Source organism: Neltuma alba, unplaced genomic scaffold (assembly GCF_004799145.2).
Source record: "Neltuma alba isolate B1F8T4 unplaced genomic scaffold, ASM479914v2 tig00006169_pilon, whole genome shotgun sequence".
In the NCBI taxonomy this organism is placed as follows: Eukaryota; Viridiplantae; Streptophyta; class Magnoliopsida; order Fabales; family Fabaceae; genus Neltuma; species Neltuma alba.
Genome location: NW_021634371.1, coordinates 96,791 through 122,857, shown reverse-complemented (window position 1 = coordinate 122,857; position 26,067 = coordinate 96,791). Strand labels below are relative to the sequence as shown.

The 26,067-nt window shown below is 35.8% G+C and overlaps 2 protein-coding genes across 3 annotated transcripts; both read right to left on the bottom strand.

Moving 5' to 3' along the window:
* Positions 1-1,364: 1,364 nt before the first annotated feature.
* LOC114749771 (pre-mRNA-splicing factor CWC25 homolog) lies at positions 1,365-21,212 on the bottom strand. 2 transcript variants are annotated; one of them, XM_028938308.1, is made up of 6 exons: positions 21,207-21,212; positions 20,066-20,074; positions 5,741-5,973; positions 5,252-5,393; positions 4,960-5,127; positions 1,365-2,492 (listed from the first exon to the last, which is right to left on the bottom strand). In XM_028938308.1, exons 3-6 carry the CDS (start codon positions 5,926-5,928, stop codon positions 1,722-1,724), a joined length of 1,269 nt encoding a protein of 422 aa, XP_028794141.1. In that variant the 5' UTR covers positions 5,929-5,973; positions 20,066-20,074; positions 21,207-21,212; the 3' UTR covers positions 1,365-1,721. The 2 variants fall into 2 exon arrangements, with proteins under 2 accessions (XP_028794141.1, XP_028794142.1); XM_028938309.1 differs by lacking the exons at positions 20,066-20,074; positions 21,207-21,212 and having other exon boundaries at positions 4,960-5,124; positions 5,741-6,057.
* Positions 21,213-21,533: 321 nt separating this feature from the next.
* LOC114749769 (uncharacterized) lies at positions 21,534-22,490 on the bottom strand. Its single transcript, XM_028938306.1, has one exon. The coding sequence runs from the start codon at positions 22,488-22,490 to the stop codon at positions 21,534-21,536; it is 957 nt and encodes a 318-aa protein (XP_028794139.1).
* Between the last annotated feature and the right edge of the window lie 3,577 nt (positions 22,491-26,067).

Here is a 26,067-nt window from a genome sequence, read left to right as displayed (position 1 = left end):
TTGAATGTGGATCTCCATTTATTTATTTTTTTAAAAAATATTGCTAGTATAGAATTCAGATATTGAAAGTAAGACGCACTGATTAAACATTTGGGGTCCTTTTTAGGCGAATTATCATCTGAATTGTTGAATTATTCCAGATTTATTACAGGAGGATGAAAAACTCAATTAAAAAAAAATTGAATTAAGGGAAGAAATGGGTATGGGTGTGTCGGCAGGCTGGCATTTATTGGAAGTCGATGACAAACGAATGCGAATGGTTTCTCTTCTCAAATATTAATTAATTGATTAATTCACTTTAACAAGACGGATGGAGACATGCAACTGTATAATGCATAGATGGGCCTTCAAGCTTTCATTTACGTATATGGCCCCCTAGCCTTGCCTTTCCTTGCTGCACCTACTAAATTACCACCACATAAAAAAACATGATTAGCTGATTTAAAACTTGATATTATATACGTATTGATATTTCATTAACAAAATCATGCTATATCTGAAAGTTATTTGCCTATAATCTATAATTCAAAAAATTAACTTAAAGAGAGTTTTGCAGTGATCCCCACACCCTCCTACTTATCGGGGCTTGACGTCTGGGTATAGGTCACACGTTTCAGCACCATCTATTTTCGGAACTAGTTGATTCAATGTGTGTAAAATAATCTATAGGAGTTTATTTAATGTTGCATGTTATACTTCCATTAATTGAGATAAAAAGAATTATTATGAAATTAAATTATTTGTATATAATCTGAAGTAGAAGACAACTCGCCATATTAGAACTTTAGTCATATATGGTTATTCATGTCATTATCCGCTTCATGTTTTGTTGAGTACCTTTATATTATTAGGTTATGTTTCTTGAGTAATCGTTTTTTTCTTCTGGCCAACGGTTTCTTAAATAGTTTTACACATTATAAAACTCAACTTCTTATGTCTAGGACATTGATTTACGGGCTAATCAACTATGATTAAACCGATTATATGTTTGTGGCAGTTTGTGGTGTAAAATACTTATAGCACGTAAGTACTTAAAATTTAATTTAGTTAATAATTATATCTCCTTAAAAGGTATGCCGAGGTTGTTTTTTAATAGGAAAATTATACTACATCTAGTCCTAAATAAAATATCTATTTTATAGTATGATTCACTCTTCAAATTATATATTATATCTAGAATCAAAGGTAGTAACCATTAATGATTAAAATTTAGAATAATTTTACTTTTAACTTGATATATTCTCAAATCATGCTAATAATAAAGTACTAAGATAGTATGAGAATGAACAGTTCCGACCAGCACTATAGACATAAAAGAGATGCTATAAGCTACGCGATATTATATCAGTTTTGTTAAAAATCTGTTTCAATCACTTCTTCTCATACGATATACTCTACTTGTTTTCCCAATATTTTCAAGATGAATCCTATCATATTATTTTATGTAAATAAATCCTAAAACCTTAAACACCGTTGTACATATATTCCCCTGAAACATGGATCTTCCAAAATCAAGATAAATTCAAATTAAACAGCATTACAGATTGATACAGGGATAATATCACATGACCGAGCCTGAAAAGACCGCGTGGATAGCTATGATTGGCAATAGCAGCATTCAAAATCCAAGCGCATCACACCAAAAGGTGGGGGTGGTTAGCTGAATTGTTTTAGGATTCAAACTTCTGCTTCTTGGAGAAGCTGAAAAGAATTCAAGTACATCAGCGCCTAAATGCATTGCCTTCACCTGCTTCGGACCTACCTTGAGAGTAATGTGTCCGAAGGCGGACACTCTCCGCTATTGATGAGCTCCCACCTTCAGCAGCACCATAGACACTCTTGTGCGCTGCATCCAAGAAATTCCTACCACCAGATGTACTACTCTGGATGACTTCTTTTGCATCATTCTCCTCTGCCTTCTTTAACCGTTTCCACCTCTGGTCTTCATGCAACTCAGCAGCCAATTGCATCTGCTTGAGTTTAGCAGCTCGCTCTTCTTCTGAAAGTTTTGGTACTGCATTTCTTCGCTTATACTGTGACGATCTATTAGAGCTAGAATCAATGAAGCTCCTATCTTCCCGCTCACTCTCCCTGCCACTTTTAAAGGTATCACCATTTGACTGACCATCTGAAGCATATCTTTCTGACTTGGACTTGCTATAATATCTGTCATCAGTTTTTTTATTATAGTCTCTTGTACCTCTTTGCCTTGGACTGCGGCTGGGGGACTTCTCTATGTATTTTCTATCTTCGTTGTGCTTCCTCTTTCTTCTCCCCTCCTCTTCACCAGAATCATACTCTGAATCTGAGTGGGCTTTATGATGCTGCTTATAACCGTGACCTGTCTTCCTCTTTCTCCTTTCCGAAGGGTCATCTTCAGGATCAGACGGGTGTCTTGATGATGAATGCTTGTGATGCTTTGAACTACTATGACGATGCTTCTTTCGTTCCTTTTTGTCAAGAGTTTTCTCTTCAGGTTCTGTTCCTTTAACCTGCAAAGTTGCCACCGACAATTTAGGAAGGGTCATGTGTCGAACATAATGTCAAACAAAGCATCAATTTATTATTACTACCGAGGACAAGAGGTAGAATTTTTTTTTTTTTTTGGTGAAAAAATTTTTGGAAAGGGATTGGGCTCACCCACGATCCAAATCGCAGGGCGAAATCTCCCTTCCTCCTAGGTCATACCAATGTTGGGCAAGGTGAACCGTTAATTATCCTCAGGCATTTACCTAGGCACCCAGGAGCTAGGATGCCTCCCCAAGCACCGCGACTGGAACCACAACAAAGTGGTACTTTCCAGGGATCGAACACATGCCAACTTGGTCATATGTCTCACCCTTTCGCCAACTGAACCCACGGACGATGGGTAGAGGTAGAATTTATTCCTGTCTTTCTTTTCATTTTTTTTTTGTCTTTTTTGGAGGGGGGTTCCAACCTCTATATAAAAGTAATATAATTCACAACCCAAGAGCTACACCATATAACCAAAGAACACTGCTCACTGTCTGAAATAACTCATGCCTGACATTCAACCATTTATACGGATCTAGGCAAACCAAAGAAACAGGACCACAATGTAAAACAAACATCCATATTTTTTCCGTCCTATCCAAGTTTCTCATGAGGGGTAAAACCACTTAGTACCAACTCAGACCCATGACCCAACTAGCCCCAACTGGGTAAAAATACAGGATATTGACCTAATGACCTAAAAAGCAAATTTCAGAAGCTACACATGCAAGTCGCAGATGGAAACAACATAGATTTCCCTCTGAACTTGCACTAGGAAACAGATAAAATGAAGAGAGGGGGAAAAAAAAGCAATAAAAATTTCAAATAGAGCTTTGAGCGCTTGAACCTCGCACAGGGATACCCTATTTTCTGCCTAGCCCACTCTCCTTTCTCACCTCAAATTTGCCATTTTCTACACCCTTCACAGTTTTCCCTGAACAGCCTTCCCATGTCTCTCTCCCCTCAGATATTTCCCTAAGCAGTGATCCAGCCTTGACTCCCCGCACTGCTACCAAAATTCCACTAACAGCTCCTATTTGTTCTTTGAGGGAGTCCACTAGTGTCTGTCCTATAATATTGTTTGTTTTACAGGTTCTACATCAAGGCAGACCTCAGTTTGGGTCTGTTACTACAAATATGTCTTTCCCAAAGATTTAGTCTCTCTGAAAGCAGATTCAAGAAAACTTAGGATGGCTAATTTTGTAGACTCCGTTAAAAGGCTTTGGCTGCATCACTAGCCTTTTCAAGCCAAGAAGCTTGAACCAAAATTTCAATTCGTATCAAAGAAGAATTTTCTTGACATATTTACCCTCACATGTCTGTAACCTGCGTAATGCATGGCATGTTTAAATTTTATCACCAAGTCTGTGCGCGTGCACATGCATGTGGAAGAGCTTTATTTAATGCACTAAAATGAAACAGAATGATATTGCCCATGCGAGAGAGTTAATAAATGTTCATAAAAATTGGACGAAGTTTTATGTTGACTATCGAAAGCCTAACACAGCCCTTCTCTTTTATCCGGATTTGGGACTGACTAAGGATTTGGTTGCAGATAGAGCATATTAGCGTCATGTGATCTATATAATCGAACCCACCTAATGGAATAATACTTGTTGTCGTTGTTGTTGAGAAGGTTAAGACACTAAGGGGGAAAAAAATAAAACTTATTCTTTGGTATTTAAACCTACATTTTCTCAAAAACCAATAAATAAATGTTCAGCTATGGCATACATAATGGTCAGCCAAATCTGTAGCACAGCTTTACCTCTCTCAACCACTTTCTTTTTGGCTAATGAAAAGTAGGGGAGAGTATAAAGAATAAGAGAGATATGAGAGGAAAGAATATGGGAGAAATGTAGTTAGTGAGCGCTGATCTGCAAGAGCCTCTTATACTGAGGATACAAGTACAAGAAAACAAATTAGCAACAAATACAACAGCAGTAGCAGCAGCAAAGCCTTATGGGAGAACTGCTATAAAGTCCCAAGTAGGCACATAATTACTAAAAAGTTTTAGTGAGAACAGAGCATCATACAATGCAAGTTCTAGCATAAGAAATGACAACAGGGATTTTTTGGTAATTATTTTCTTGCCTCAGCACCTCCTAGTAATTCTCCCAAGCCTTGTCCCACTAGTCATTACAAAAACTATTCCCCCTAATTACTTGCGATCAATCACTATCAATTCTAATAATTTACAACCAAATCCTAACCAGAAAATATCATAATCAACAAATCATGATCAGGACCATAATTCAATACTAAGTCAGTCGTACCCCCTCGCTCCCATTTAATCATCCAGTAAAACTGTTCATGAGTGTCATTTATAAACAGCTAACTGTTAAAGCAATACGGCTCAAGTCACAGACAGATGATTAATATTTCAAAGCAATTAAGTTCTTCAGCAATTCAGTTAAAGTGCTCCCAGTCTAAAAGATTACGTACTGATTTTTTAATCATGGCCATCTTGATGGGGTTGTTTTTTATTTTTGCAAGTGCTTCCTGCTCACGCTGGCGAATCATGAGCAATGGATCAGAATGAAGCTTTCTCCAAGCATCATTGGCTGAGTGAGGCTTGTCCTCAAATAAAGCACCAGGAGCAGTTTGCTGCTGCTACAGATCCATCAAAGACGAAAATATCAGAAATCATACATTTTTTTGGCCATAAGAAGTCATACATTAAGAAAACACAAATTGACTGTAGGAAGACTTCAATTCAATCAAGTACATCAAATACCTTAGATGCAGAAGCCGAGGAAGAAGGTGCGTCACCGGCATCGGGCTTCGGGAAAGCTTCGAGGGCCTTAAATCCTTCAGAATTCTCAGTCCTCCCTACGGATAAACCAGAATCGTATAGAAACTCCAATCTCTCCTGCTTACTGCAATCAAAATCAGTAAAATATTTCCTTGATAAGAAAAAAAGGTTCCTTCATGCATAAAGGATTAAATATCCCACACAGAAAAGTGTCATTTTTTTTAAATAAAGGAAATCAATCCGCACCGGACATCAAAAAACCCTAATCGAAAACCAAGCGAGGCCAGAAAAGAAAAAATCAGAAGAAATCAAGAAGAAACGGCACTGAAAGGAAGGAATAACAAAAAATAATACACATCTACAACCCTTATAAAAAACTAACCCTGACCGCCAAAGGAAAATCCAAACCAGATCAAATCGAATCAGGAAAAAAGATAACAGCATAAATAGAGTGAGATGCAAAACACTTACGGGACCAAGCCTGCCTTCTCCTGAAGAAGACGAAACTCCGTACGCTCTCTCTCCTCTTGAATTTGCTTACGAAGCTCCTCCAGCTTCTTTTGCTCGGCATCATGCTTTTGCTCCGCCTTCCAAACGTTCTCGATATTCCTTAGGCTCCCCGTATGCCACCCCTTCTTGTTCAGAAACTTCAGCGCCATCTTTGATTTCTTCTCTCTTCACCAGAATATCCCCCTTGGTTCCGTCTATTGTCGCTGAAGAAGAGATCACAAACGCGAGCTTCGCTCCAGTACAGGCGGCGCACACAACAGAGGCAAAGGCCCCGCCTTAATAATTTATCTCAATCAGTAGCCACGCTGCCATGCCAGGCTATGCGGAGGTATGGGGTTTAAAAAATATTTTTAAATTTGTTATACATGAGTCGGTTATGATAAACTAATTCCAACGATAATCATCTCATAGAGAGATATTTTTATTAGAGCAGATATTTTATTTTAATTAATTTTAACTAACAAAGATTTATTTTTAAAATATTATAAACATAAATAGAAAAAATTGTGATAAATCCCTCATTGTAAAATTAATTAATAAATGGTTCCAAGGATGATGATTTGCATAAAACATTACGATTAATTTGCGCATGAAAAAGATGTATTTCATATTAAAGTAGTTCAATTGCACAAAGAAAAAATATCGCATAAAGAAAGATGATTGCACAATAGAAGATGAATTATATGCAAAGAAATACAAGTAATAAGTTATATGCAAGGGAAGTTAATAGCCAAATTAATTTTTCAATAAAAATATGTTAATATAATTTTTTATCCTTAAAATTTGAGCTCATTTTGGTTTTAGCTCCTCAAATTTCAAACACATGGTTTTAGTATCTAAAATTAGTATGTCTTAAAACCTTACTCCCTAGAGATATAATAGTGTTAAAATCAGCCAAAATGTCATAAATGGTGCTAAAGTGCTTATGTGAATTCACCAGATGGCACTTAGCTGGATCCTTTGTAGATAACAAAAGGGGGAAAAGGACATATCCTCAAAACGTAGCTATTTGACCCTCTTTTTTACTTTTTGGCTATTCATTTGAAGAGTTATTCACGTTTTGAGACTCAATCCCTTTCTATACAATTGTTCTATTATACACACAAGATCTAGCTAGGTGTTATCTAATGAGTTCACATCATCACTTTAAAACTATTTACAAGACTTCAGTAAATCTCAACACTATTACATCTCTAGGGACCAACGTTTTAAGACAAACTAAATTTTAGGGATTAAAACCATGAGTTTAAATTTTGAGAGACCAAAACCAAAATAAGCTTAGATTTCAAAGACAAAAAATTATATCAACGCATAAAAATTTATCCCCGATTTCCCATGTAAATACTAAATATGATTATAATATTATTCAATAGCACAAATATCATAATAATAGCTCAATCTCTTCAACTTAATTTGGAAATAATTTAAGAGCATGTATGGTTAGAAATAATAATATCTATTGGGTTCATTTTGGGCCTATCCGACCCCATCAAACAATAGTGACTGCTAATGAGCAATTTAGGGTTTGTTAGGCTCAATGAGAGGAAGAGATGGAGAGAGATTTTAATAGAGGAAAAGAGAGGAGAGGAGAGTGGAAGGATTTTAATATTACCTTGTTTGGATTTATAAAAAGGAGGGGAGAGAATGAGTTTTAATATTACTTTGTTTGGTTTATAAGGGGAGGGGAAGAAAAAATATTTTAACATGCATAATTTTGCCCTTATTTTATTTAAAATTATTTTTTCAAATTTTATATAATGTTTAATAAAATAGAATTGTAAATAAGATTTAATATATTGAGTAATACTTATACCAAAATTTTAATATACTCTAGAGTGCAAAGTATTATTGAAAAGAAAGTTGAAATAATGTTCAACCACAACTTGTACTGTATTCCATCTTTGAATGAAATATTTGGTCATGCAAAGGAGAGAGTAGCGTCTAGAGAAAAAGAGAAGGATTTAAGGTAGTATAGGTATATTAAAAATAAATATGGGTATAATAGTCACAACATGGCAAAATATTATTATTTCCCTTCAAATCCTCCCAATTTTGGAAGGGAGGTTGAGGAGGGGAGGGGAGGAAAATTTTTTTAAAATTTTTATAATTTTTTCTTTCATCCTAAAATTTGTGTGTTGCTAAACAAAGAGAAATGATTAAAATCTTTTTCCCTCCCATTTCCTCCAAATTCCTCGTACCAAATGCACCTTTACGGTACGGACTGAGTGTGGAATGGAAGTCTACACATGATTTTTGTCATATAAAGATGGGAGAATTACCAAGAAATCTTAAAAAAGAATTTTAATTACCAAAATGTGTGAAATTCTGCATAGGATATTTACTGGATTGGTGGCGCTGCAAGAATTAATGGACAAAAAGAAGAAGAACATATATAAAGCTAAGAATTCATTGCTCTAAAAATGCCGTACGTGTGTTTTATAGTACTCTGTCATGATTATTAATTGGTAACTGACATGAAGTAGCAATATCAAGTCATATATCACTCAAAAGAGACATAAATTATAAGTACACCCAATCAATCACAGGCTCACATTTGGAAATGCAAGCAGAAGGAAGCCCTCAGAAGGTACAAAGAATCATCTTTTTAATTTTCTCTGCCACCTCTATCCCTCGTTGATAATTCATCATCGATAGATCGTAATAGTAACTTTATAGAAAGAAGAAATTAAATTCAATGTGATAAAACATATTCAATACATATTAAACATTGATTGCATAAATAGTCGATCAGTCAGATTCCCATTAAAAGAATCGAAATACCAAATTTTTGGCTTGAAGGGATTGACCATAATCAGCATTTAGGTTCCTCTAAGTACAATAAAGATAATGAGAGCGATTAATTAGAAACTATTATAAAATATAAAATTTAGTATACTTACCCTTGGTAATAAGGTACCAAAAAGAAAGTGTCCCTATTTTTTATTGCCCTTGAAATGAAGATATCCACTAGGTACCTCGATAAGCCTTGCTTTATATCAGAGTCGTGGCTGGCAAAAGTGTGGGGATTGATGAACCAGAACTTTTCATCATAACCGCTAAGGACAATAAAATTCTTGTAAAAGTAACTAATTACCCAAAGAAACATATTAATATAATAAATGTTCTAAGTAATTAAGTATTTAATCATGGTTTGAAAAATACCTTATACAAAAGTTATAGGCATTCGTGTTAGCTATTTCATGCGCTAGAATTTCTTTCAGTACATCATTTGTGACATACTCAGATATGGCTCTACTATAGACCTTTGGCTCAAAGTCGAGAGGAATCATCAAGTAGTGGCGGTGTTCTAATCTTGCCCACTTTATATGTTCCTCAAGACATATTCGATATCTTGATAACACTGTGAGAATATGCTTAGAGGGCTTTTTCTATGAACATGACAATGACTGATCTCCTAATAGACTCTTTTTGCCCTTAGACCAACAAACATATAATTAGCAATTAAAACAGAATTTATACATTATTTTAAATTAGTTGAAGCTTTCGACACACACACATCTTTTTAGGCGATGATAATGTAATAAGATGTCCAGGCTAAGGAACAACACTACGCAGAGGTTGGGCCACTGTCTTTGCATCTGGGGTAGGCATATGAAGGGCGTAGTTACCATTTATGGCAATGCTCAATTGTACCCTTACGTGATCAGCAAGGAGAGCCATATTATGAATCATGATCTCTCTCGATAAGTTGAACATGCGGCCTATGGCGATGGTGTGATGTTTAGGGCTAACTACCACACACTGAATGTTTGCTTCACCCTAAGCAAACATATATATGTTATTTAGTTTGTTTAAAAAATAATTAAATGTGATAATATAAATACAAGTACCATTATACCTCAGGTAAAGAGGGGAATGTGTAGCTGTCTTTCCTGTTTGGGCTGAGATTTAAAGCTGGCTGTGGTGCTTGGCCCTTGATCAATTGATCAATCAAGAGCACTTGTGTTGACCTACTCCTTTATCCAACGCATTTCCTCCTTCAACTCCATAAACTCAACAGAAGAAAGCATGTTTGATGTTAAGGGCTTTTGTCTAGCCCCTAGCCCCAAAATAAGCTTACTTTGTGACTCTGAAGCTAACACCCTTAAGACGACCGAGGTGGTCAAGAGTCCCTAGTGCCATCCTCAATATATCTTGATCATCTGATGGATTGCTTCTTTCTTAGGAAGCCTCCTGGGACATAGTTTTCTGTGCAGCAAATATTGTTAGTATTGCTACTTTAGGATATTAATTAAACAAGAGTGCACATTAAAACTTACCATCCTATTGACATCTCCTTCATGTAAGGATTATCAATTTGTCTGTCTATATTTTTTTGGCCAATGCCCATAGCATTAGACAGGATATAGTAACGTCTGATCCCTCATTTTCAGTCACTTCTTTCTCGAGCCTTGCATACCCCAAGCACCTTTTCCGATAGGGATATTCATTCTTCTTACCCTCTTATTATTTTGGGTGCTTAATTCCCATGAAAACAAAGAAGATTTAGGTGAATACATTAAATATTAAATACAATTCATTTTAGAATGGAGAATAAATGTTACTTGAAATTGCTTTTTGCGACATGATTGAACAAAAGCAGCTCAATCCTCTTATTTGACCACTTCTCGTATCAGGAGAGGAACCTCAGACTTGTTAGTTGAGAAAGGATCCTTTAAGTATTTCTTTGTAATGAAATATCAAAATGAGTGTAGTACTATTCCAGCCTTTCCTAAAACATAATTCTTTTTACTCTCATCGATGTAAAATCTTGACTATAAAATTCACAAATCAAACGATTAGTTTAAAGTGTCTTATGAAACAAGCAAATTTGAATTGTCATAATAATATCTTACCAGTATATTTTACCAGATAGTATCCCTTATTACACGATCTACCTTCCTCTAGTACTGTACAGTGATTGGTACAGTGCTTCTTATCATAGTGCCAATATAACTAATAAACTTATTAGATTTCATAGCTGGTCTCTTCCTATTCCATTGCATAGCAACCTTGTTTCTCTCTGACCTCGCTTTTACCATCTCTTTAATGATATAAAGCCCTCTCTGTATATGTTGTGCCTCTTCTTGTAACTGTTGTTCTTGTTCAGTGGTATTAGTGGGCTGAGATGGATTATCAGTGCTAGATCTAGTATCATCAACTATCTGTAATGAGATTAAAGCACATAGCATTAAATGAGTGAATAAAATAAAGTCATCAGTAATATAAATAAATCAAAAAAAATCAAATCTCGTAAAAGTTAACTCAAATGATAATAAAGAGAATTTACATAATCAACTATCCCTTTTCCCCTTTTTAGTCTTAGCTTTTTATATGTTTTTCTTAATTTGAATTGTTTTTATCTTCTTGTGAAGTACTTTCCCTTTTCTTGAAATCTATATTCCTTCACTGTGAATTTGTGATCATGCCTGACGTACATATATTCATCTTCATTTGAAAGATCTTCAAGATGTCCCTTGAAACGGATCATCGTTAAATGCATTGCTTTCATATCTCATCTCCTCATTCATTTTATTGGTCAACAAGACAATAGACCATTCTTTAGTAGTAGGATCTAAAACATAAAAAACTTGTCTAACTTGTATAGCCAAAATGAAAGGCTCTTCTTTATACCTTTTCTTATTCAAATTCAACTGTATGAATCCTAAGTCATTAACCCTGAATACATTATTATTATCCACCCACTTGCAACCGAATATTGCAACCGCAAATCTAATATAATCCAACTCCCAAATATGCTCAATCACCCCAAAGTATGACATACATGCATAGATAGGGTTTTTATCTTTGGCCCTCGATATATGCATGGTATTAGTTACAAGTGTTGCACCACTGTTTTGCATTTTACTTCGATTATCCTGCTTTTTAGTATAGAAAGTAAACCTATTGATGACGTAGCTTGTGAAAGAAAATATATGTTTGCTTGGTCCATGTGCCACTAAAAAAATTAAACTAGGATCAACATTATAACTGCACTGCACGTGCTCTTTCAACCATGATATAAATTGTTTATTGTTTGCTTTGGCATACTAACTTTTCAGTTTATTGTGATGATCCCTCTTGAGTTCATTAAAATGCTTGTCCATATAGTCCTCAATCTCTTTAAAATTATGCAATACATATAGGTGTGCTTGCTCCCACTGTTAGTCTGAGATAGTGACAACTTCCTTCCCTATAATCCCTTCTCTACCTATTCTTCCCTTATGTCAAGATACTGGTATCCCAAAATCACTTGTATTTTTTAAGTATTGGGTAGAAAATTTAGCAGCTTCTTCACAAATATAGCATTTGATGATACCACCCTTTGGCCGACTTTGATTTTTCACACACTCTTTCAATATCTTCATGTAATGCTCAATTGAGTATATCCATCTTAAATATTCTGGGCTACATAGTTGCACCTTTCTAACTAAATGAATGGTTAGGTGGACCAGGATATCAAAAAATACAAGAGGAAAATACATTTCAAGCTCGCACAATGTTACTATGATTCATGTTTGCAATCTCGGCAATTTATTGGGATTAATTACTTTGCTGCAAAGAGACTTGAAAAAGAAATATAGCTTTATGATTGTAGCTCGCACCTTATCAGGTAAAATAGCATGTATTGCTACCGGAATAAAGTTTTCCATCAACACAGGGCAATCATGAGATTTTAAACTCTTTAGCTTCAAATCCTTAATTGAAACATGGTTGCTAATGTTAGAAGAGTAACCTTTTGGTATTTTTATTGTAGCAAGAAGCTCATAAAACTAGTTTTTTTTTTCTTTTTTAGATAGTGTGTGAGCAGCTAGACGAAAAAATGTACAAGCTTTCTTATCATTTGGTTCTAATTCCTCCCTTATCTCCATCTCGGTCATGCATAACTTCACTTTTATGCCATCATTGGTCTTCCTTATAATATGGTGTAACGTGCTAAAAAGATTTTCACATACATTTTTTTTATATACATAACATCAAGAAAATACCTCACATCTAGGGTCTTCTAGTAAGGCAATATAAAGAAAGTAGACTTCTTCTTCTATCCGCTTGTCCAAACATGCTTGGAAAAAGGTTTGCCAAATTCACGCTTCATATCTTTCGCCTTATAAAAAACATCCTCCCCAGTTAACAGTGTAGGTGCCTTACCTTCTTCTAAATTCCCATTGAATTTTTTTTTTAAATGCCGATGAGGATGATCATGATGGAACCATCTATATAGGAATTTTTCATACCATGTTTCAACTTTATTGAATATGTGCCCTCTTCACAAATGAGACATCCAAGTTGGCCTTTAATGTTATACCTGACATATTGCCATATATAGGAAAGTTGTTGATTATACCAACAACATGACTTTCAACTTGAATGTTTCTTCCTTATATACATCATATACATTAACCCTACTCTCCCACAATAGCTTCAAGTCTTCAATTAGTGGAGTTAGGTATATATCTACGTTATTCTCTAGTTGCTTTGGCCTAGAGATTATCATAGACATCATGAAATACTTCCGCTTCATGCATAGTCATGAAAGAAGGTTATATATAAAAAAAATCACTGGCCATGTATTGTGGGTACTGCTTTGCATGTCATACAGGTTCATTCCATCAATAGCCAATACAAGACGTAGATTCCTATTTTCTTTCCCAAATTCAAGATACTTAATGTCAAACATCTTCTAAATGCCGAAGTATGCTGTCTTTAATCCTTTCATCAGCATGCCACCTTAGATTTCTCACATCTTCTTCAATGTTATACAAGTATCTGAATCTTAGTACAATGAGAAAATACCATAACACTTTCTTCGGGTTCTTTTTGTTCTATTGGTAGTATGAGGCATTATACTTAGGACACTCAGTTAATGATTTATGTTCCTTCCTAGACAAAATACAATTGTTAGGACAAGCATATATCTTCTCATAGCTTAGGCTTACAAAGCGCAACACCTATTTTACGTCATACATTTTGCTTGTAAGTTCATTTTCCTTCGTTAGCATTTGTTTCAGAAGCCAAAGCAATTTTGTAAAGCTTGTGTTACTTGTAACATCCTAAATATTATCTTAATATAAATTTTTATTATTTCAAAAAAATAAATAATAAATAAATAATTAAATAATATAAAATAATAATATTTTATTATCATAAATAATAATATTTTATTATTAAAATAAAATAAACCACTCAGCTTTTCCACCAAATTTGGTGGAAAAAATAAGGGCATTTAAGAAGAAAAAGAATTTGGGAGAATTGGTCATTTATTGAAGAAAGAAGTTTGAGGAGTGTGATTAATAAACGAAGAAGGAAAAATGAAGAGGAGACGGTTAAGTGTGAAGGATAAATGGGAGGAGGGAGGTGATAGATAGAGGAGAAAGAGAGAGCAAGGGGCAGAGAGGAAAAGAGAGAGCAAGCGTGCTGAGCTGCAGAGTACGTGATAAGCTTTGAGAATCATTTAGGTATATAAAAATATTTCTTTTTATTAAATTTTCTTTATGAATATTTTTTATATATTTAGAGCTTTATATTAGTAGTATCATTATAATATTTAGAGAAAATTTTGCAATTTGAGTATGGAGTAAGTAGTGAGTTTTGACAATATATGACCGTAGAAATTTAAAGATATCTTATTAAGGAATTTTGATCGATATATATATATATTCATTGATTGTTTTAAGAATTTTAAATTAAGATTTTAGTTGAAAAATGTATTATTCAAGACATACAGAATGTTTTTATCGATTAAATTTAAGTTAAATAACTTATTTGGGTTATTTAATATATTATTAAGATTTTAATTGGTTTAAAATATAAAATAGGTTAAGGATGTATTATTAGAAAGATTTTGAAGCTGAAAACTTAAGTTATAAATCGATAATTTTACACAATTAAATAAAATCAATATTTATTTATATTTAAATGAGTTATTGGGGTGGAGAGAAAAAAGTTATTTGAAGTAAGAATTTTTTTATAGTAAATATATGTATATATTAATAATAATAATTATGTGTAATTTAAGTTATTTGTTTGTATGTATATTAAATTATATCTATATTATTTGTAGATTATCTTATACTTCGGAGTCTTTAATTTGTGGTCTTATTACTTAAGCTCTAAGGTTAAGTTTGGAATAGGGGTAACCAGGGTTAATTTATTTTATATGTTTGATATGAATTGTAAGGTTTTCTTAACTTTTTATATTTAATTAAACTGCGAAGCCTATGTTTATTTTTAAAATATATATTTTTATATATTGTAATTGGTGAAGTAGAAAGTATGTTAACTTAAATATTATTGGCTTGCGTTGTTTAAATGTTTGTATCATGTTAATGAGTAGAGTTAATGTTATGTGATGAATTGTGGGATATATGTGTTAATTAAATTTTTATATTTTGATTACGCATTGTGGTCATAAATGAAGATTAAGATTTTATTATGTGGATGATAACTATTCTTGAAGCTTGTGTGACATGCCAGCACTATTGATCATAGTGGTTGACCTTATTGTCAGGCTTATGTAGTTCTTTTTTTTCCTTGGCTTGGAATTAAGAATGAGCTCTTGGGTAGACACCTCTTACACCATAGTCTATTCTTAGGCGGTGTAACGTCCACCACTTACTAACCAGAACTAACCATGATAGAAAAGATTAAAACTAGTAAACATACCCTATCATGGTTATTTAAGAGCAATCACATCATTAAAGGGCTAACCATGATAGAAAAACATTCGACCTTAATTAAGACTATCATGGTTAGAAAAAGAATAACCTATAGTTGTAATCATGGCAAACATGGTTATAAAACAATATGCCTTTGAATGATAAATTATAATAGCAGTTTAGACTTGACTATCTTAGTCAACACTAGCAACAACTAAACTTGCCAAAATTGCCATTATCACATCGTGGATCCACAATAATTCAATCACATGCAATCTAAGGTCTCAAGCCCACTACCAGCACCCTATTCCAATGTCCAAACAAAATAAACCAAAGATAGAAATATAATACGTTTATTTAGTCAAACGACATAAAAATATAAGAAGGTAAAATAAGTTCCAAATAAATGCAGTCCTGATGCGTGGCAATATACGAAAAGATTACATAAAATAAGGTCCAGAAGCTCTACACTGCCAGCTACAGTTATTGAGCCTCAGGAGTCTTCCCCGAAGGTCCCGCTAACGTATTGTTTCCTGAAAATGGTAAAGCAACAGGAGTGAGACAACGTCTCAGTAACTAAATCCCTACCTATCCCACACCCTAGCATGGGCTAGCGAGGTGTCAGGTGGGATACACAGAGTTAATAATAGTTGATAAACATTTATTTAACATTTAAACTCACAATAATCATACAAGACAAATATTTCCACCAGTCTCATGCAATGGATACATTTCAAAAGAAATAACATACTTGTCATTTATTTAAAAGATATAAATATCAATGAATATCTCATGTCATATGCAATTCCTGAACCCAAACTCATCCTTATATCCTCCTTATTTCCGCCGACTGGACCCATGGGCTAAGTTCTTTCCATTTAACTGGCAACTCTAACAAGCTCACCACACGAATGATGTGGACCGGCCAAAGACCACAGAGCACTCGGTGGACCATGGGTCCCCCCCTCGAAGAACTAGTGGGGTGTCGCAGTCCCTCGAAGAACTAGTGGGACAATAATAGCAGCCAACCATAGAGCTCCGTATGGAGGCTAATACCACGTGGCAAGTATATGAATCTCAATAACTCCAATTATCTCCTTTCCCCACCCAAAATAGATGCACAGGGTTCAACATGACACATTTATATGCATAATCAACAGAATTTCATAATAGCACATCATAATCATGATCACCAATTTCTTGCAATACAAACTATGTCAATCCTTTTTAAAATAGCATCCCACAAGACAGTTCATATAAAACGTAATATACTTTTATAGAATTAGTTATCAAGCCGCTCACCAACTTCATACTAGAGCATGCAACAGATAGAAATTTAGTTACCTGGTCTCCTAGCTATCAATCAACTACAACCAGAGTCCAACCTCGAAAATGCCACAATAGAGTTTATATCTACAAACAAAATTAAAATATTATCTCTATAGTATTAGAGTAGGCTACTCACAAAATTCTAGCCTCTAACTCCTTCTCTAAAAGCTTTAATTTTACTCAGAACTCTAGCCTAAAAGACATTTCTCTAAGGTTTGGAATAAGAACATATATATATGTGATTTAGACTCGATTCCTAAATTTCCTTACTTAAATATCCTTTAATTATTATATTATTTTATTAGAATCATCAAATTCATAATGGAAATAGACAAACTATAAATTTATAACTTATATTCCATCTTCGAAAGACTTAGACAAATAGACTTAGTACGACCCAAGTTATTCTCACTACAGAAGTTAAACCCATAATCTAACCGTTGAATTCAATTTCCTATCCATCATGATACTATCCTCCAAATTATAGCTCAATCTAACGGTGAATAAACTTTAAAATGCTAATTTACTATTCAGGACTCTATCTGCTAAATCCAAAAGATATAAGTTAAAAACGTACCTAATAACTTGTAACTCGGAGATCAAAAGGGTGATCCGACCGTTGAAATTAACGATTTGGATGTCCCAAATGGACCGACCAAATTTCAGTCCGATCCAACGGTTAATAAAATCAAAACTAGCACTTTTCTGAGACTACCTCAGATATGTGCGAAAATTATTTACTTACTCCAAGCTCCACTCACTAGCTCCTATATATAGGCTCCTCAAACTCCTTCACTCTAAAGATTAGTCGATGTGGGACTTCTATACTATGGTTTAATTTTCTAGAATATCATCCACACACACACAATCACACACAAAACATTATTAAAATAATAATAATAATAATTTGCCTATATCTAACTTCTTTTTTTTTTTTTTAACTTAATACTAAAATATATTTATTTATAATTTAATTAAATAGATAAAAAAATAAGGATGTTACAGTTCTCCCCACCTAAAGAAATTTTGTCCTCAAAATTCAATAAAGGATGACGTGTTCATACCTTTATCGAATAGATGAGGATAGTCACGACGCATTCTCTCCTCAGTTTCCCAAGTAGTATCCCCATGTGACATGCCCTTCCAGAAGACTTTAAGGAGTCTAATAGTCTTATTCCGCAATTCCTTATCCTTGACATCAAGGATTCTCTCTGGTTCTGCTTTGTAAGTCAAGTCTTCTCGTAGTTCTACCTCTTCTAATTCTATAACATGTGATGGGTCCGGCTGGTATTTCTTCAATTGGGAAACATGGAATACATCATGTACCTTTGACAAGTGTGGAGGTAGTGCAATGCGGTAGGCTACTGACCCAATTCTTTCTAGGATTTCGTACGGTCCGATGTATCTGGGTGTCAACTTTTTAGCTTTAATGGATCTACCAATACCGGTAGTAGGAGATACCTTCAGGAACACATGATCCCCTACCTCAAACTCTAGCGGCCTTCGTCTTTGATCGGCGTAGCTTTTTTGTCTACTTTGTGCAGTTAGCAACTTTTGTTTGATTACCTCAATCTTCTTGGTGGTCTCATCCACATACTCAGGGCCAATAATAGTCCTTTCACTCAACTCTGTCCAACACAATGGCGATCTGCACTTTCTGCCATATAATGCTTCAAATGGTGCCATTTGTATGCTAGAATGGTAACTATTGTTATAAGCAAACTCTGCTAATGATAAGTGGCTATCCCAACTCCCTCTAAACTCAATAACACATGCTCGAAGCATATCTTCCAATGTTTGTATGGTTCTTTCGGTTTGTCCATCAGTCTGCGGGTGGTAAGCTGTACTAAAACACAATTTGGATCCCATTGCCTCTTGTAACGATTTCCAAAATCCTGATGTGAACCGGGGATCGCGATCTGAGACTATACTTACCGGGGTTCCATGAAGTCTAATTATTTCTGAGACGTACATCTGTGCTAGCTTTTCCATCGAGTAGTTCATTTTAATGGGTAAAAAGTGGGCGGACTTTGTTAACCGATCCACAATAACCCATATGGCATCAAAACCTGCCGGCGTTCTTGGTAATCCCGTAATGAAGTCCATAGAGATACTCTCCCATTTCCATTTGGGTATATCTAGATTTTGCAACAAACCTGGGGGTTTTAAATGTTCGATCTTTACTCTCTGACAAGTGAGACACTTCTGTACATACTCCGTCACATCTCGCTTCATCCCTGGCCACCAATATTGTTGTCTCAAGTCATGATACATCTTGGTGGCTCCTGGATGCATGGTATATTTACTTCGATGGGCTTCCTCTAGTACCAGCCTCTTAATTTCTTCATTACCTGGAATGCACACCTTCCCTTGGTATCTTAAAATACCATCCTCCCCAAGGCTATAATCCTTTACCTCTCCTTTCTGTAGCTCTTTCTTAATTCTCCTTAGGTGCTCATCTTGCAATTGAGAAGCCATAAGTTCCTTCCTTAAATCAATCACCTTAACATCCGACTGTAATAAGGTAGGTGAGCTGGGAAAAACCCTGCTATCCCTCAAGCTCTCCAGTAAGTAGTACTCTCTCAGATTCATACAGAGTACGTGAACCGTTTTTCGGCTTAGGGCATCTGCGACCACGTTTGCCTTCCCTGGGTGATATCTCAGCTCAAAATCATAATCTTTTAGGAATTCTAGCCACCTTCGCTGCCGGTTGTTTAATTCCTTCTGATCCATCAAATACTTTAGGCTTTTATGGTCACTAAGTACTTCAAACTTTGAACCATAAAGATAGTGTCTCCAAATCTTAAGGGCAAATACCACTGCTGCCAGTTCTAAATCATGAGTTGGATAATTCTCCTCATGGGGTCTTAGCTGCCGTGAAGCATATGCTACCGCCTTCCTATCTTGCATTAATACGGCACCTAAACCTTTCAATGAGGCATCAGTATATAGGGTATATGGTCGATTCGGGTCAGGGATGGTAAGTACAGGTGCGGTTGTTAATCGGGTTTTCAACTCTTGGAATGCAGCTTCACACTTATCAGTCCAGATGAATGGTTGATCTTTCTTTGTCAGTTTTGTTAATGGCATGGCGATCTGAGAGAATCCTTTGATAAACCTACGATAGTATCCTGCTAATCCCACAAAGCTTCTAATCTCTGTAACTGACTTGGGTGACTCCCATTTCAGCACAGCGTCTACTTTACTCGGGTCTACTGCCACCCCCTCTGCTGAAACCACATGGCCTAGAAAGTTTACTTCCTTCAACCAAAACTCACACTTGCTTAACTTTGCATAAAGCTTGTGATCTTTCAACACTTGTAGTGCAACTCTTAGGTGTTCTCGATGTTCTGCTTCACTTTTTGAATAGATTAAGATGTCATCAATAAATACAACTATGAACTGGTCCAGATAAGGTCTAAAAATTCGATTCATGTAGTCCATAAACACTGCTGGGGCATTAGTCAACCCAAATGGCATCACCAGAAACTCATAATGTCCATATCTTGTACGAAAAGCAGTCTTAGAGATATCTGCTGCTTTAACTCTAAGTTGATGGTAGCCTGACCGCAAATCAATCTTAGAAAAGACTGAAGATCCCACTAGCTGATCTAATAGATCATCTATTCTAGGCAAGGGGTACTTGTTCTTGATTGTTACCTTGTTCAATTGTCGATAGTCGATGCACAAACGCATGCTTCCATCTTTCTTCTTAACAAACAACACTGGAGATCCCCATGGGGATACGCTGGGTCTAATGAACCCTTTCTCGAGAAGTTCCTCTATCTGTCTTTTTAATTCATTCAACTCAGATGGAGACATTCGGTAAGGAGTCTTGGATATAGGTGTCGTGCTTGGTATTAAATCAATTGTAAACTCAACTTCTCGTTCAGGAGGTAACCCGGTCATTTCCTTAGGGAAGACTTCAGGAAATTCCCTAACCACGTCAATATGATCGATTCCTTCCTCGGTATCCACTTGTATTGAGAAGAACACCGCATAAGCTTGACATCCTTTTCGTATGCATTCATCTACTTGCGCGGTGGATAAGAATATTGTCCCACTAGATGGTTCTGTAGGCACCACATCTTCAGGGAAGACAACTACTCTTTTTCTACAATCTAGCACGGCATTATTACGTGATAACCAATCCATCCCAATAATTACATCCATTCCTTGTAATGGCAAACAAATTAGATCTATTGTTGTTCTACGGCCTTTAAAGTCTAATGTAAGGTTTAAACAAGCTTGAGTAGTTCTAACAGACAAACCCGCAGGAGTAGACACACTCAAAATAACAGGCATCTCAGAGATGTGCAAATTAGAATGCAAGACATATTTATGAGAAACAAAGGAATGGGTAGCACCAGAATCAAAGAGTGCTTCAACCTTATGTCCCTGAAGGGATATCATACCTTTGATGGCGTTAGGGGCAGCACCTACTTCTTCTTGAGTAATAGCAAAGACACGGCCTGGCATTATTGATCGAGTATCCCTGGAGTTCTGAATGTTATGCTGATTCTCAGGACAATAACGAGCAATGTGCCCCATCTTGTGACACTTGTAGCATTCCCAACATTTTCCAGGATGGTTCCTTCCACACTGTAAGCAAGGTCCATGGATGGTAGGGGTTGACATCACTGATTCATGATGAGTGATCGGGTTTCTATTAGACTGAGATCTTGAGATTGTGCTCTTCTGGGCTAAGCCCTTCTGTACAGACTTCTTGTGGCTTAAACTTCGATTCTTTCCATATGGACCTACACTTCCTATGCCGTATTATTTCTCTTACTAATCCCTCCACTTGGTCCAAGGTATGAGGAAAACCGCCCTTGAGAATCCCTTCTACGAGCTTCCTCAGCCTCACGAGTCCGCCTAGCTGCAACTCGAAGGTTGGTACACATATCTCCAAAATCAGTCACTGGAACCAGGGCCAGTTGTTGCTTCAAGTCTGGTCTAGCTCTTTCTCGTAATTGCCTAGCCATCCACCCTGAGTCCTCATCCCTCCGCAACAATGTCACATACTTGGACAAGTCTATAAACTTAGCAATGAAGTCATCTTCATGCATATTGTTTTGTTGCAAGGCAAAGAACTCTGATTCCTTGTCTTGACGTAGGGCAGGTGGGAAATAGTGATCGAAGAACATCCTCTTGAATTCATTCCAAGTAACTTGTGAGTCATCAGCTGGGCTCACACTTTCCCACCAGCGCTTAGCTCGTCCCTCTAACAGCACAATAGCTACTTGCACTTTATGCTGAGTAATGCAAGGGGCAGCTCTGAAAATGGTCTCCAGTTTATCAATCCAACCTTCAGCCTCAACTGGATTCATGTCACCCTTAAATCTCGGGGGATTATGACGGCTCACATCTTTCCATACTGTTTTCATTGAAACATCCACTAGCGGGGTTTGTTGGACCGTTTCTTTCCCGCTCTCAGTACTTGGAGCACCTCGCTCTCTAGACTGCAAGTCACCCACACTCTTACTCTCAACTGGGTTTTCCTCTGGTCTGATCTCTGAATTTCTTTTTCCCATCATATCCTCCTCCAACTTCTTAAGCCTTTCTTCCACGACTTCAGCCACTACTTGTCGTAATTGCGTCAGTAGAACCTCGTTATTCTGCTGTTGAGGTTGCTCGGGTAGTTGATCATTAGGTTGATTAAGAAGTTGTTCCGGAGAAGAAGAAGCCTCCTCTACTATGGGTTCAGTCCTTCGTGGTCTTGCCATTCTCCCCACCTAAGGATGGAACCCATGAATACAACCAAACAAAAGAAAACACAAGAAAACTAAAGACATTTCAGGGAAGTTTATGTAACTACGTATATTGCCACTATATGCATGCAGGAAGCAATTCAAAATCACAAAAAGGAAAAACCAATGGCTCTGATACCAAAATGTAACATCACCACTTACTAACCAGAACTAACCATGATAGAAAAGATTAAAACTAGTAAACATACCCTATCATGGTTATTTAAGAGCAATCACATCATTAAAGGGCTAACCATGATAGAAAAACATTCGACCTTAATTAAGACTATCATGGTTAGAAAAAGAATAACCTATAGTTGTAATCATGGCAAACATGGTTATAAAACAATATGCCTTTGAATGATAAATTATAATAGCAGTTTAGACTTGACTATCTTAGTCAACACTAGCAACAACTAAACTTGCCAAAATTGCCATTATCACATCGTGGATCCACAATAATTCAATCACATGCAATCTAAGGGTCTCAAGCCCACTACCAGCACCCTATTCCAATGTCCAAACAAAATAAACCAAAGATAGAAAATATAATACGTTTATTTAGTCAAACGACATAAAAATATAAGAAGGTAAAATAAGTTCCAAATAAATGCAGTCCTGATGCGTGGCAATATACGAAAAGATTACATAAAATAAGGTCCAGAAGCTCTACACTGCCAGCTACAGTTATTGAGCCTCAGGAGTCTTCCCCGAAGGTCCCGCTAACGTATTGTTTCCTGAAAATGGTAAAGCAACAGGAGTGAGACAACGTCTCAGTAACTAAATCCCTACCTATCCCACACCCTAGCATGGGCTAGCGAGGTGTCAGGTGGGATACACAGAGTTAATAATAGTTGATAAACATTTATTTAACATTTAAACTCACAATAATCATACAAGACAAATATTTCCACCAGTCTCATGCAATGGATACATTTCAAAAGAAATAACATACTTGTCATTTATTTAAAAGATATAAATATCAATGAATATCTCATGTCATATGCAATTCCTGAACCCAAACTCATCCTTATATCCTCCTTATTTCCGCCGACTGGACCCATGGGCTAAGTTCTTTCCATTTGACTGGCAACTCTAACAAGCTCACCACACGAATGATGTGGACCGGCCAAAGACCACAGAGCACTCGGTGGACCATGGGTCCCCCCTCGAAGAACTAGTGGGGTGTCGCAGTCCCTCGAAGAACTAGTGGGACAATAATAGCAGCCAACCATAGAGCTCCGTATGGAGGCTAATACCACGTGGCAAGTATATGAATCTCAATAACTCCAATTATCTCCTTTCCCCACCCAAAATAGATGCACAGGGTTCAAAATGACACATTTATATGCATAATCAACAGAATTTCATAATAGCACATCATAATCATGATCACCAATTTCTTGCAATACAAACTATGTCAATCCTTTTTAAAATAGCATCCCACAAGACAGTTCATATAAAACGTAATATACTTTTATAGAATTAGTTATAAAGCCGCTCACCAACTTCATACTAGAGCATGCAACAGATAGAAATTTAGTTACCTGGTCTCCTAGCTATCAATCAACTACAACCAGAGTCCAACCTCGAAAATGCCACAATAGAGTTTATATCTACAAACAAAATTAAAATATTATCTCTATAGTATTAGAGTAGGCTACTCACAAAATTCTAGCCTCTAACTCCTTCTCTAAAAGCTTTAATTTTACTCAGAACTCTAGCCTAAAAGACATTTCTCTAAGGTTTGGAATAAGAACATATATATATGTGATTTAGACTCGATTCCTAAATTTCCTTACTTAAATATCCTTTAATTATTATATTATTTTATTAGAATCATCAAATTCATAATGGAAATAGACAAACTATAAATTTATAACTTATATTCCATCTTCGAAAGACTTAGACAAATAGACTTAGTACGACCCAAGTTATTCTCACTACAGAAGTTAAACCCATAATCTAACCGTTGAATTCAATTTCCTATCCATCATGATACTATCCTCCAAATTATAGCTCAATCTAACGGTGAATAAACTTTAAAATGCTAATTTACTATTCAGGACTCTATCTGCTAAATCCAAAAGATATAAGTTAAAAACGTACCTAATAACTTGTAACTCGGAGATCAAAAGGGTGATCCGACCGTTGAAATTAACGATTTGGATGTCCCAAATGGACCGACCAAATTTCAGTCCGATCCAACGGTTAATAAAATTAAAACTAGCACTTTTCTGAGACTACCTCAGATATGTGCGAAAATTATTTACTTACTCCAAGCTCCACTCACTAGCTCCTATATATAGGCTCCTCAAACTCTTCACTCTAAAGATTAGTCGATGTGGGACTTCTATACTATGGTTTAATTTTCTAGAATATCATCCACACACACACAATACCCACAAAACATTATTAAAATAATAATAATATAATACTTTGCCATATCTAACTTTTTTTTTTTTTTTAATTAACTTAATACTAACATATATTTATTTATTAATTTAATTAAATAGATAAAAAAATAAGGATGTTACAGTGTAGGTGTAGGAGGGGTCCCTTTGACTTGAAATGAGCAGGGTGACCTTTGACCGGGTTACTCAGCATAGAAAGTACGGGTCCTTGTCACAAAGTTATAAGGAGGAGTCTGACAGATGGGATGGGCATTTATATGGTTATGTGTTTATTGTATCTATGGTTGTATATTTTTCCACTTAAAACTTTATGTATAAGCATCACTTCATCGACTTATCATCCTACTTGCATATGTTGTAAATTGATTACTGGTTACTAGGACTTAATTAACTCACCTTGTTATTTATCAATGCTTTTTAGCAAAGCCATCTAGTTTGGTTCAGTGCGAAGGGAGGTGCATAGGAAAGCATAGCCTAGTAGTCCTCTTTTAGTTTGCGCATCTAATGTTATGTATATTCCCATCTTATGGCCCATAATTTTGCTAACATATACTTACTTTTGTTTAGTTGTTGGATGACTATATTTGATGAAGTATTATTAGAATGGCTAGAGGCCATAAGACTTTGTTGCACGTGTTACTCTTATGGATTGAATATGTGTACGACTTGTAGGCTGGGATGAGCACCCCCTGTTTCTTGTACCCTAAGTCTTTATGGGACGAATGTTTATGTTGGGCTCGTGGGTGATTACTGGGCCCTGAGTTCATGTGGTACTTGCTGTCAAACTTATGGGTGTTTTATGTATCTTAAGTCTCTTGGGCTATTTTCGAAATAAGACAAATTCTTTATAACCATGGTAGTATTTTAACATTCTAACTCAATTCTTTTTCTATCATGGTTATCTTCTTAAAATTATGTTATAAATTTTGTATTAATAAGAGGTCTTTTCATCACTCCTACCATTCCTTGCCTTCAAGTTATATAATTTTTGTAGACAATTTTGTGAACTCAGTACAACCTTCATACAGACCTCTCAAACATTTCTAGACAGTCCTCGAGCTCCCCTTTAATCGTGTTGGGCATGTCTTTAAGACAGTCAGCTTAATATATACTTGTGTCAAAATTAATTGTTCCACAGC